The following is a 14044-nucleotide window of genomic DNA, read 5'->3' as shown; positions in this document are numbered from 1 at the left end:
AAAGGAATAGAAGGATCTGCGTCTCCCCCGGTGGAGGAGGGAGGATCAGATGCAGGTTCTTGGCCTTCATCCTCATCTTATTCAATCTCTTCTTCGGTCTCCGAGTACTCAGAACCGGTACTTGAAGAATCAGCTGCAGCAACAGGGAGACGTTCTCGAGTAGTTAGCTCCAGTTCTCAGGCCTTAATGATGCAATCATCAATATCGATGATGCCCTATTTGACCTCTTTCAAGGTTTTCCTCCTCACTTGATATATAGCATACGTCTTCTCCAATACGAGGAAATCCTTTTGGAACTGGAGTTTTGCCTTAATCCTGTCAACCTCAGCCTGAAGCCTGTCCCTTTCGGATCTTATGGCACTGAGGCTCAAGTCAAGATCAAGAGTTGCAGATAGATGAACCTGGTTTTGCTCGATGACCCTCTTGAATCTTTCTTCCATTTTGGCCATCTTCTCCTCGGCGGCATTGGCCTCCTCAATTTTGGAGTTCAAGGCTACTTTCAAGTTATTCACTTGTTTCTCGGAGGCAGACTTGCGCTCGACAGCAGCAAGTACATTATCTTGGAGCTCGACCCACTTAGACTTAGACTCTTGGAGTTGTTCGTGTAATGAAATGGCTTCTTGGTTGTGGGCTATCATCTCTTGTTCACTTTGCTGCAATCGGGCCTCAAGCTCGCCCGCCTCAGCAGCCTTTGCTTCCAATACTAGAAGTCATGCAACAAGTTAGTCCCTTTCGACCAACAGTTGATCCCGCTCAGACGCGAGTACTTGCTTATCGAGGATTAATTTTTGCAGATAAATGGAAGGGAAATCTTATTGTAGTAGATAAATGTAAGGGAAGTTGTAAGAATAAAAGTACGATACCATTGTCGTGTTGTGCATGGCATTATTCAACAAGCGCTCCCCCGAAAGGGAACGTATTTTATTCTTATCTTTCTCTGAAGCCAACGGCTTCAGGTAGTTCGCAAGTTCTACCGGCCTATACAACAGATGGCACTCCTTTGAAATCGAAAGAGTAGCAGTCCTCATTCCTCGAGGATCTAGGGGAGGAGGTGAGTAATTATGCCCCAAATTCCCTTGGTCAGGAGCACGGGGAGGAGAAACACCCCTCTTTTGAGTGTTTGGTGCTGGTGGAGGAGATGTAGTGGGTGCTGGTGGCGAAGGTACTGCTGGTGTTGAGGGGCGTGAAGTTATTGGCATTGAAGGTTGAGAAGCAGTTATGGCATGGGCAATGTTGGTTGTTGGTTGCTCGGTGGCTGAAGGCAAGAGAGGCTCGGGGTCCGAACTTCTTGGATCGGAGACGATAATGGGGGGCCAAAAGCTAGAATTGGCATTATCTACCAAATCCATCTTGCTCCAAAGCACTTGGACCTCCTCTGTGGACGGACTTTGAAGCTCTCCCCGATGAGCATCCGGTTGAGCTGATGAAGATTTTCTTTTCCTTTGAAGGGGGCAACTTCATCACTGGCTTTCCCCCTCCTCTACAACGACCACTATGACTAGCTTAGTCATTTCCTTCTTTGCTTTTTTATTTTGAGCCCCAACCGAGGAAGAATGTCATCTTTTTGGTTGCTGGTTCTCTGGATGGGGACTGCGAGAGGAAGCACCCTTACCGGAAGCAGGTATGCATGCACTGCTTCGAGCAAGGGTACTTTGTAGCGCCCTCTTAGCCTCCTCGATGACGGTTAAAATGTCAACCTTGGGGTAGGTGAGGGAGCCCTGCGGAAGTCCTGAACCAAGCAAAAAATGGAGTTAGCAAAGTTAACTACATTCATACAAAGATAAAGTGAAGAATGACTTGGTTTACAATGGTGCTTGGCCTTCCCCCCATATTTGGGGACCATTTCCTTCTATCGGCGGGATTCTGGTGTTGTAATTTCCAGAATCTTTTGAACTCACTGGTCTAGGCCTTGAATCTATCGTGGTTCCCCCGGGTAGCTGAAACAAGAGAAACGAAGAAGTTAACAATAACGAAAAACAGTCCTTTCACGAAGGAAGAAAATGAATCAAAAACTTACAAAAATGGTTCCACAACTCGGGAAAAGGCAGAGTTGTAGGCGGGATGATATCCTTAGTGGCGATGATGACAAATCGTTCTATCCACCCACTATCATTGTCATCGTCCACGCTGCTGAGAAGGGTGTGATGGTAATGTTTGCTGAAATTTATTACTCTCCCACGAAATATTTTTGGGGAGTAAAGGTTCAGCATATGTGCAAGGGTTAGGGTTTCCCCAGTCTCCCCAGTCTCCATATGTGCGAATGGAGGAGGCGTATCTACTAACAGCCCAAGTTTGCGAAGACGCAGCTAGAGCCTTCTCTTAAAAGTCATTAACGGTACTTAGGTGTTTGGGTATAATGGTGTTTACAGTGGGAGGCTCAGAATCAACATCAGCTTCTTTATCTTTGTTTCTTTTGGGGTCTCCACCGAAGAGAAGACTAGATTTTCTAAAAGCTGCAGTAGCAAAAGCGATGGTAATAAAAAGGCAATAATATTTTTAGAAAAAGTTAGAGAAGATGAAAGTTTCTAAGCAGGAGGATATTGAGTGCAAAGAAGATGATAAACTTATAAAAATTTTGGAAGTGAAAGAGGTAAAGTGACGAGAAAAAGTACAGATATAGACAGTAAAAATCGTGGTCATCATTACCTCGAAAATCGGCGAAAATATTATTGAATCGTGTGGTAACACATGTTCGGAATATTAAATGCGAGAAGGTGTGCGTCCTTTCAAGCGTTAGAGACTGTTCAGGAGGTTTCCCGCCAAGAAAGGGATCTTCACCAACTTTCCGATGACACAAAAATATGTCAACGGAAAGCAGAGGGACTATCTATATAGAGAAAAATTGGCTTATAATATATGGTCAAATGATAGCATGATATGTGGAATCGAAGACAAGTAAAAGGCGAATCAAGTAATAACTAGGACCGGGAATAACAGGTGCAGTTGACATCGGATAGACCCCGAAGGGAGCAAGCCAACAGGAGCAGGTCGAATATTTGCCGTTGGATAACATTCAGTGAAGAATATTCTCTAATATTAAATGGACATCCGTTGCGGAGAATATTTGCATTCTTGGCCCGCCGTTATAAATTCATCAATGACTCCTTCATTATCATTCAAGTGGGGCTTGATCCTAGGATCTTGTTTCCCTCGGTATAGCTATAAATAGCATGCTCAATAGCCATTGTAAGATACGAAAATTCTTGGCAAAATTTATTTTGTATTTCATCTTCATGCTAAATTAAGTAATTTCGTTAATTCTTTTACATTGCTTTCATTTCTATCCTCGGAGACACTCGGAGCCAGGCTTGCCATCTTCTTTAATTTCAATTGCTAAGTTTTATTTTCAATCGTATTTCTTTACCATTTTTGGGATCAAATCAGTTTGCTTGTCTATAAACCACGTAACAAATTTAACTGTATCGTTTTACGGGTAAACAGATCCTACGATAAAAATCATGACCAAATAATTCTAGAAAGGCCTGTGAAGAAACAATCTCCAAGCGATCATCTTAGATCACAAATAATAAGAATATTTTTCCAAATGTATGATGAACTTGATGATATGAGTACTAAAGTAGATAGAATTTGATTCAGATTCTAATATTTTACAAATTCGAGTTTTTTTAACGTATCATTAAGTTGTATTCTTATGGCGAGTGTTTTTACATGTGCTATAAATAAACTCTAACATATCACTTTCTCTATTAACCCGAAAATAAAAACTCGTGTACTCGCATATCTTGGAGTTGGAGAGACTGCCGCAAAAGTGATATTGATAGACGGGATTAAATACGTAAGTAGTATCACTAGGAGTGTAAATGGATATTTAAACATCGACTAAATCGATTAAATCGTACCGTATTAAATCAAAATTTAGGTTTTTTTAATAAAATCGTAAGTTTTTATATAAATTTATAATTGTACCGATAATTAGTATAGGTTTTTTATTTTATAAAAATAAACCGAAAAAATACCGAATCGTACCGAATAAATTTACAATGTGAACAATATATTTATATATTAAGTTTAAATATAATAAATCATTAAATTTTTTCTTAGGCCTTGGAATTATGAAACAATTACAAGCCAACAAGTAATTAAGCTCAAAATCTTAATTCCCAAACTTATTGTGCTACTCATATTGTTATTGAATCCCAACTTAGTTAATATTATTCCACTCGTGTGATTTATATTATTTTTGTATTTATTTAGTTTCTTTTACGCTGAGGTAGAATAGTTTGATTGATCTATACTCTAGCCATGTTTCATATTTTCTTAATTCATCACCTTTTAAACTGTAAAAATGTCATGGAGTTTTGCTAAGACTTGTAAAAGTACGCATGTTATTGCATTCTACTTCTACTAGTGACTTTTACATGAAATTAAAAAATTACCGAAAATTTACCGAACCGTACCGATACCGAAGAGAAACCGTCATGATTGGGACGGTTTCGAAAAGTCTAATTTTGATTATACATGATAGAATAACCAAAAAATTGAATGGTACAAATTTTATAAAATAACCGACCGAACGAACCATTGACACCCCTAAGTGTCACCACTCCACAAATACTAAAAAGAGAAAGATCATCGATATTTTGTAAAAAATTTATTAATGTATAATATGCAATTAATTCCTAATTAAATTGAGACTCCGTACAAAGTTTCCTTTGCAAGCACAAATTCCTCAATCTCGTTCCATCACAAAGTTTTCCTTTGCAAGCTCTGATTGTTCAATTATGTTCCCAGTACAAAATTTGTAGTAAAAATTGAATTGATTTTAAAATCCTAAATATTATAAGGTAAGGTTCTTAATTTTACAATTTTATCTAACATGGAGTTATTTATATGAAAAAATAATTTAGTTCTGAAGGTTATAAAAGTCGATTAATATTGCAAGAATATTTTGGTCCTTCAATATTTAGCATGAAACATTCGTGCTTTTATATTAAATATAAATATATAATGATATGATTTACTTAAGGTTGCTGAATCCATAAATTGTAAATCCTGGACCTGTCAGCTTTTCTTTTTTCTTTTTCTTTTTCCTTTTTTGTGAGAAGATTTATGATCTCTTGCAAAGTAGAACACAATGTTAGATGTTGGATTGTACTCATTTGGGGGAGAGACCGAGAGAGTATACAAGTAGAATGAGATAAAACAAAAGGAGTAGAGGTGATAGGCTCGGGCTATATGAGGCAAAATAGAAGATAAGATGGCTATCTAACCAATGGCCTTCTTAGATTTCTGCCTTCATTTTTTGTTAAAGTACTTATAATAGGAGTATAATCAATATCCGTCTTCTTACTTTCATCCAGGAAAAACAATAGGTTTTCCAATTTGTCAGGACACGCGGTTTTCAGTTTTCACGATAGCGTAGCGCAACTCAGCATAACAACAACAAAATTTTGCCTGTAAATTTTTAAACTATTTGCAAATAAAACATCTACATAAAAGTACCATAACTCAAAGTAATTAACAATTTAAAGCATTTTAAAAACGGATGAAAATTACGGTAAAAAGAATTCGCCTGACTCTCGAAATTCGAACTGCATCAAATAAATTGAAACGGATGGAGTATTGGTAGGCAGTGAATAACAAAAATTGAACCAAACACTTATTGCGTACACGATTAATACTAATATCGCTAAACTATATAAACTCCTTTGTGCTATCACCATAAAAATTTAATATTGAGATGAATAAGATCTTTCAACCCTTAATTGAATGTCTCAATTTCCAGCCCTGCAAAAACAATTATTAGCAGGGGTATTTTATCTTAAATGAACTCTACACATTATAAATTTGAATTAGTCATCTCAGTGTAATCTGAATACCGTGTATAACGGGAGCTTAGTACACCAAATTGTCTTTGTTTTTAATGTAGTATGAATACCATATAGTAACAAACAAAAAAAAGCACTTGATTAAGGGCATTGAGGGTGATTTAACAAAGACCAAATGTCCAATGAAAGAGCACCATAAAACCCATATCCGAAAAGCCACATCAGCGCATACTTATTGTCCAGATGGATGATGAGAAAGGCAAAATGGCAGATGATGATAAGGTTTCATCCCAGAAATGGGTGGTTCTCAAGGTTCTTATTACTTTTGGGAGGTCCAAGAAATCTTACATTTCACTATTGACAATCCCATCCTTTTTCAGAAGAAAATATCCAAGATTGAGAAAATACCATCAACAGAATAATTCAATAAATATTTTCTAAAATTCTTTAGTGGTCGAACCCTCCTCATCAAGAAAAGAAATCTAGCTTAGTCTTTTTTCACAATTAAATTAAGGAACTTGAAAGGGGAGTTCAAAGCAATGGCCTCAACTACCTCCCCTTCACTTTCTCTTTCCTCTTCATCAACTTTGGTTGACGGCAAGACAACTCGTCAGTCAGCTGCTGCTGCATCATCCCAATGTGTCACTCTACCCACCCTCCCTCCCCCACCTGCCGTCCAAAGCCGTGCTGCCAGAACCACTGCCTACTGTAAGTAACTCTTTTCTTGATTTATTTTTGTGGTGTTCGCAGCCTTACCCCAGGTAGATAAGTTGTTTTTAATGGACCCTCGTCATTTGATCGAACACATAGTTTAAAAATGGTAATTTGTATCATACATTATAGAACAACAAAACAATTACTTACTTGCAAACAAATTAAAGTTGGTAATATGAAGTCATCATTGTTCATGTCGTTCCACCGAAGATGTGTTGTGTATCTAGGTGAGCACGTTTCAACGTGTTTTGTATTGTCGGAATTCATCATGAATTGACTAGTTTTACTAGGCTGTTAACTCACCGCAACGCTTCTCTTTATCTGTGGGATTAGCAATGTGAGAAAGTTCACCCACGTAAATTTATGTTATTTTGTACAATGGTGTTAAAAAGATATTCCATTCATATTTGACTGAGCACAGAGTTTGATGAAAAAAAGATGTATAGCACATAGCAAAAGTACTGTTATAACTTGTGGTTCTAAACATGCCATGACATTTATGTTGCTGTAAGTACATGTCGTTAAAGGTAAAATAAGAAGTTTAAGTTAAAGAGCGTCGAAATATTAAAACCTGTCATTCTTTTTGTAACACACTAAAAAGGGAAAAAAAATGTCAGTTTAACATAGTGAGCTGTATAGAAATATAACTGGTCACACATTTTGCAAAAAGTATATAAGTTAGAACGGAAGAAGTAATTCACACTATACTTCATACTAAAAAGTTATTGGTGCCGTTGTAATTTCTTGTCTCGGATGCGCTGTGATGCAGGTCGTAAGATTGCTCGGAATGTGGTCGCAATGGCAACCTCTACTGGAGAGGTTGCAACTGCTACAGAGGCCTCATCAGCTGATATGGCAACCACTGAGCTACCATCTGAGCTTCTCCAAAAAATTCAAGAAGCTGTAATGACCTACTAATATGTATTAGCTTTTTCACTTCACTTGGTTCTTGATTTGCTCCGCCTTAGTCTTGATACCAACTTAATTCTCCTTTCAGTGGGACAAAGTTGATGATAAGTACGCAGTCAGTTCACTTGGTGTTGCTGCAGTACTTCTACTATGGAGCTCCACTGGAGTTATCTCGGTACTGTTTTATTCTAGCTACTTACTATTTGCCAACTTAGGACCTTTTGGTTTCCATTTTAGTTCAACTATTAAAGCTTGACAAAAGGATGTGCTTAATTGTGGCAGGCAATTGACAGGCTTCCTCTGATTCCTGGTGTTCTTGAGCTTGTAGGAATTAGTTACACCGGTGTAAGTTGAAACATTTGCCACTTTTAGTCACTAACTGTATGCTGTGTTCTCTATAAAGCTGAATGATCGATGACAATTAGTTCCTCCTAAATCTCCTAGCCTTTTCTTTTGGTGTTTTAACTTATATAAACTTATAGTGTCAAAAACTTTCAAGTGTTAAAATGTTAGTGTACTTGTCTATATCAAATAACCTATTATAACTGATAATTACATGATAGGGTTAAACAAAAAGGTCTTACACTGTTAGTGTATTTAAGTTAAAATCCTTTCTTTTAATTTGGTAAAGCTTTACTATGTAATCAACCACAAAAATTTTTTGAACTCAATTCACTTTATTCTTCTTTAATTTTCTTGGATCTGTCTTCCTCTGCAGTGGTTTGCTTACAAGAACTTGGTCTTCAAACCAGACAGGTAATTCCATTTCGTTGATATACGAATTAGTGGAAGCTAAGTTTATTATTCGTATCTTGTGTTTGTCACTGCTTACCTCTCTTCTTATAACATTTTGCCGTTAACAGAGAAGCTTTGATATCAAAGATCAAGGACTTGTACAAGGAAATAATTGGGAGCAGCTAAAGGGGAATAGAGTCCGGATGCTGCTGCAGAGACATGGTCAAAATAGATTTCAGTTGAGCAATCTTGCAGCTTTGCTCTTTGAAATGTAAACTCTGCTTTGTTCTTTTGCTGTCTTAATATTCTAACAGAATAAAACTCAAATGAACTATGTCTATATATTACTTATTTGTACATTGTCTTTTCATTCTTTCACCTTCGTATGTTTTTCCTTAGCAGTTGGAAGTTAATGTATATCAATGCTTTTAAGTAGATCCATGTCTTTGGAAATTAATGGCTTAAAATAAATTGTACAAAAAAACATGTTACCATATATTTTAATGTCACAAGCCCCTTCTTAGTTCTTTCTTCAACTCTCAACTTTAAGATTCCAAAAGAGAGTGAAATTGATATTACCTGCAATTAAAAGAAAAGTAAAACTCCTACCATGCAAACTTGGGTTTACATGGCCCTCACCTTACAAGACTCCCAGTACCACCACTTTTATATGTGCAATCCAGTATTTGTGGTTCGGCCCTTCCCCGGACCTCGCGCGTAACGGAAGCTTAGTGCACTAGGCTGTCTTTTTGCCAATATCTATGATGACAAAATTTCAAGAAAGTTCTTTTCAACCAGACATTTGTCTATTGTCAATTTGTCGTGATCTTATAATTGTAGGAAGTATGTAGCAAAACTAACAAGGGTCATAGTGGAGTAGTAAGTACTCCATCATTCTTAACAAGAGGTCTCGAGTTCAAGCCTTGGGTATGGACTCGCCTTTGTTAGGGAATGTTTTACCCCCTTAATGTGGTACTTTTCCGGCACGAAACCAGATTTAGTCGGGCCCCAATGCAGATATCAGACACCAAGTGAGAAACCAAAAAAAAAGAATGGAAGTATGAAGGTAGGACTAGCCACAGCTTAAGCAATGCTACCTTATCTCCGCCATTATTTAGTTTTCACCCAGTGATCAATGTAAATCTCCCTATGATGGTTTGCAGATATTGAAAAAGTTTTTCCTTGATAATGCTCCCTCTATTCTTACGCTTCTCAAGTAGTATAATTTTAGACCTCTACTAAGGGCACACTCTTGGGATTTAATACCTTCAAGAGATCCAGTTCAGAATCAAGTCCCAAAACCCGTGGCGAAACCAGAAATCTTGTTAAGGGTGTTCAAGTCCCAAAACCGGAAAACCAGTATATTTTCCGGTGCAAGAGTGTTCAACTGATCACCCTTGAGCCTATGTGGCTCTGTTACTGCCCAAAACTCAGGGCGTTTGGATACTCAAAGTGGAAACATTTATCATATTAGAGAAAACAAAGTCATTATAGAAATGTTATTCGTATTATCAACATCCTAGTCTGGACTAGGATACAACTTCAGTTGTAGTCTGGAAACTCTTCGCATAGTAGAAAAAGCAAACCAGGTTATCAAGATAATTAGGAATATCAACACCCCATTTCCCAGCTGTGGACTACCTTGCAATTTCATGTGCCAAGTCCTATCTCTGGGTACTCAAGCTTATACTCATCATACTGGAAAAAGTAACATGTTAGCAACCGATTATTAGGAATAATGTCCCTGTGTGGACTAAGTTGAAATTTTAGTCCCAATTTCTAGTTAATGCACCCATAATAACCCGACAATCCCCGGTATGGAGCCACCATCATTTCGTCTGGTATGTACTCTCGGGTCACCACTCCTTTGAGTACGATAAAGTGAACAAAGACAAAAATCACCTCTTCCTACTTTGTCAATCACATCCGCCTTAGTCCCACTAAGATAGCGAGGAAACGCATTTCCAACAGAGATGCTTTTGCAAGTGCCCGTCTGTGGATATTGAAACTCTTCTTATACCAGAGACACATGTCATATAAATCTTATTAGGAATGTCAATATAAATTGGACAAAGTTACAATTTCTGTCCTAGAGAACATGTTTATCAATACTCAAAATGACATCCTTTCATACAAACAAGGGAATAATAGAAATATTATTAGGAATATCAACGTTCAATCTGGACTAAGCTGCAATTCCAGTCTCAGACTGCCATAAATGGATACTCAGAGTAGAAACTCAACGCACAGTAGAAATCTACTTGCAGAATTCCATGACCCAAAAATTACAGACACAACATATTAAGTTTACGCCTTTGAATCCGGTTTCAGTAGCCAAGGCTCGAAACTCCTGTTCAGATCGCTCTTTGCCTCCAGGATATTGAGCCATCACGATCAAATCACATTGCGAAACGCCAACCACTGCGGTGTCAATGTCTGGTTTCACTGGTAGAATGGCCTCAACAACAATCACCTTTCCATTGTCTGGTAGAGCCTTGTAGCAGTTCTTTAGCAACTTGAGATTGTGACTATCACTCCAGTCGTGAAGAATCCACTTCATTAAGAAACAGAGAAATATTAGTCGTTGTGGCACGTTATTTTAGTGGAGAAAAAAATACTAGTTGATTTCTTCTCATCTGTCTAAGCCTTGGTAGGCTTTACATGGTACCTGTATTGATGCGAGGTAGCAGGTACCCAATAGAATTAGTCGAGCCGCATGCAAGCTAACTCAGACACCATCCGCATAAAATACAAGTTGTTTTGGCACGTTATTACTCCCCCTCCCCAAACCCCCACCCCCTGTTCCAAATTAATAAACCTAGACTTATTTGTTTTTGGCAAATATTACCATAACAAACAAAAACTTACTATAAACTATGAGCATCTAGAGTTCCAGACCACCTTCTAGGAAGGGTGCCCAGAACAAAGAACAGCCAAAACCAACAAATATCTTGTGCAAGTCCAGAGGCGGATCCAAGATTTAAATCCTATAGGTTCAATTTTAAGATTTTTAACATTGAATCCATTATATTTTTAAAGTTATGGGTTCATATCTACTATTTTTGCAATTTTAATGAATTTTTACATACAAATTTTTTACTCCGCGTCGAAAGTTATGGGTTCTGTTAAACCCGTAGCTAGTATGCTACATCCGCCTCTGTGTGCAACTTCTATTGATTACTTCCTCCACATCCAAATATTAGTCATTTTGGTAAACTGAATTTGTTTTAAAATTATTTGACATTTCACAAAAGAAAAAATAAAACAAGAAGCCCTTTATTACTTCTTCTGCTAAGACTATTCGACTCCTCAAAGATTTGGACGTACCTTCATAAAAATAGCATCTCCTTCTGGAACAGTTTCAAACATATCACCCCCGACATGTTCCACCCCTGCAATATTATGATCACAAACTTAATTCAAGTTAAGAATTGATTGTATATGTACAAGAAAATCTTATATCAGTCGACAAAGCTCTACCATTTTAGATGAGGTTTAATTTAGTTTGATGTAATTACATAATCATGTAATGTGACATTACTGTTACCAGAGGCGGATCCATGATTTCAAGATGAGGGGTATACTGTTATGAAGAGGTGAATCTAGAATTTAGATTTGAGGGTTTAACTTAAGTCTCTTACCATGAACCCACTACACTTTTGAAATTATAGGTTCAAAATTATATTCTTTTTGAAATTTTAGAGATTTTCATATATATATATATATATATATATATATATATATATATATATATATATATATATATATATATACACACACTCAATGCCGAAAACAAGACCGCCCGGAATGGAATTTAAACCGCCAATTTTACTTATAGAAGTACACACAATAATAATTGCACCATAGAAATCTTTATGCACGGGTGCACGCACATATATTTAAGTAATTTTGAAAAAAATAAAACTTTGTTATACATGATTTAGAGAGTAGAGCATCAATTTACTTGAACCATTATCCCTTAACCTAGATACACTTGACTGTGACTCACTTCCTTTATGTCTACGTTACGAAGCTGAAAGCTATAATAGGAGTAACATTTAGCATTTCAATGTATATAAGCTAAGGTAAATATCCAACGATTGTACATGATGTGAATTAAGTAAATTTAACTAGTGTTGGACCAGATTGTCAAAGTAAAGTAAACAATAAAACAAGAATGAGAAGGTACCAGGATAGGAAGGGGCATGTTGAACAACATGTGGCAAATCAAAATTAGTGCCCTTAATTGTGGGGTATTTAGATGTAATCATCTTGAGGTTAACTCCAAGACCACCTCCAACATCAACCAAAGTTTTAAGGTTCTCAAAACCTTTGTAATTTTCAAGTATTTTTTTCATGACTATAGTTGTGTGATTGATCATCGCCTTGTTGAAAACATCATTGAATTTTGGGTCCGATTTTGAATATTCAAATGCATGTACACCATGTACCCTTTCAAATGGAACTCCTCCTTCAAGAACTGCATCTTTTAATTCGAACCTGTAATTTAAAATTAGAAAGAGAGTCATATATGATCTAATTTTGTCGTGCCTCTTTAAAAAAAAAAGAGAGATTAATATACTTTTAATATAGTTTTCTATTTTATATTTTGTTTTCTTTAAATATTATTTCACATCATATATTTGGTGAGAAGTTGGTCAAATTGTGTCACATAACAAAGACCGCACATGATATATAAGCTTTTACACTAGAGAATAGTAAATAAAAATAATAGGACCAACATCTACGAGAAGTATTTAGTACAACATAGATTTCCTCAACTTCCACCTACGATTAAACTAAAATAAGGTCAATCTAAGAATCTAATTTATCTAAATGGCTTATGAATTAGTTAAGTTGAGAGAATAAATTATTATTAGCTTTTTAGCTATAGATGTATTTCCTTATTCTGGTGCCGTAACTTAAAACATTTTTTTAGCTTTCATCTTGAAAGTATATATCTAATGGCTTCGACGCCTTAATAATGCGTACTCAACTTATACTATGTTTAGTTGACGCATGATAAATTTATACGGTCAACCAAACATAGTATAAATTTAGTATTAAACTTAATTATGAATATCTCACCTTATTTCACGTTATCCCATCAAATTTGGTATTATTTTATTTCAACTCCCACAAAACTTACCAGCTGTTAATGAATACTTTATCTTGAAGCAAAGCCAAAAGTGGCCCCATTGATGCACTATCTTGATCTCTAACAAAGAATTTTCCCACTTGTGACAAACCATACACTCTTTTCGATCCACCACTTTCGTCCTCAACAATGGAACAAGTGAACAACGAGTAACTAGCCAAAACATAAAGCATTCTATCTAACATAGTAGCTGCATCAGGATTCTTGCAGTTAGGCATTTGAGAAACAATTTCAGAAGCTGAAAGTTTAGTGTCATTAGCTTTGGCTAATATTTCAAAAACTTCCAATTGGACTGTTGAATGCAATACAAAGGGGAGGACTGAAGATGTCAATAGTTGCATGGCATATATGCAGTTACGCTCTTCTTCTGTTTGTGTTGGTATTTGGTTTTTGGTTGAGGATTCCATAGCTAAAAATCTAGAGACAAGAATTAGCTAAAAGAGTTGTAATGTAATTTACTCTTGTAGTGTTTTCTTTTTAGAGTGGTTTTGTTAGGCTTTTTATAAGTGTTAGTTGTGACTTTGGTTAAGAATTGTCATATTGGTTGAAGTTTGTGTGGTTCTCTTTAGTTTATTATCCAATTGCACAGTAGCATGTCTAGTTATTTCTTTCTCTTTTGAATGTTTGACCGATAAATAGGTTTATCTTTTCATGTTACTAATTAATTTCACTTTTTAAGGATATTTTTTATAGTTATTTTTTAACCTTAGGCCATATTTAATCTTATAAATTAGCGTAT

General features: G+C 36.4%; 3 protein-coding genes across 4 annotated transcripts in view; 1 reads left to right on the top strand and 2 right to left on the bottom strand.

The window, feature by feature from the left end:
- Window positions 1-215: 215 nt before the first annotated feature.
- On the bottom strand, window positions 216-1349 carry LOC138897145 (uncharacterized). The gene is made up of 2 exons (XM_070183103.1): window positions 917-1349; window positions 216-703 (listed from the first exon to the last, which is right to left on the bottom strand). Exons 1-2 carry the CDS (start codon window positions 1347-1349, stop codon window positions 216-218), a joined length of 921 nt encoding a protein of 306 aa, XP_070039204.1.
- A 4791-nt stretch (window positions 1350-6140) lies between these two features.
- LOC104114143 (protein CURVATURE THYLAKOID 1B, chloroplastic) overlaps window positions 6141-14044 on the top strand; it is a 116060-nt gene continuing 108156 nt past the window's right edge. The window contains exons 1-6 of one of the 2 annotated variants that reach the window (XM_009624522.4): window positions 6141-6497; window positions 7273-7406; window positions 7501-7587; window positions 7695-7757; window positions 8131-8168; window positions 8276-8525. In XM_009624522.4, coding sequence (XP_009622817.3) covers window positions 6329-6497; window positions 7273-7406; window positions 7501-7587; window positions 7695-7757; window positions 8131-8168; window positions 8276-8333 — 549 coding nt within the window. In that variant the 5' untranslated portion in view covers window positions 6141-6328 and the 3' untranslated portion in view covers window positions 8334-8525. Of the gene's footprint in view, window positions 6498-7272; window positions 7407-7500; window positions 7588-7694; window positions 7758-8130; window positions 8169-8275; window positions 8526-14044 lie in introns of those variants that run through there. The other variant, XM_070182152.1, reaches the window with a different exon arrangement.
- On the bottom strand, window positions 10229-13791 carry LOC104113085 (cathecol O-methyltransferase 1-like). Its single transcript, XM_070182150.1, has 4 exons — window positions 13297-13791; window positions 12337-12647; window positions 11475-11539; window positions 10229-10701 (listed from the first exon to the last, which is right to left on the bottom strand). The coding sequence occupies exons 1-4, from the start codon at window positions 13710-13712 to the stop codon at window positions 10405-10407; spliced, it is 1089 nt and encodes a 362-aa protein (XP_070038251.1). The 5' UTR covers window positions 13713-13791; the 3' UTR covers window positions 10229-10404.

Source organism: Nicotiana tomentosiformis, chromosome 8 (assembly GCF_000390325.3).
Source record: "Nicotiana tomentosiformis chromosome 8, ASM39032v3, whole genome shotgun sequence".
Classification (NCBI taxonomy): Eukaryota; Viridiplantae; Streptophyta; class Magnoliopsida; order Solanales; family Solanaceae; genus Nicotiana; species Nicotiana tomentosiformis.
The sequence above is the reverse complement of the archived record's forward strand: the minus strand, read 5'-3'. Positions and strand labels throughout refer to the sequence as shown.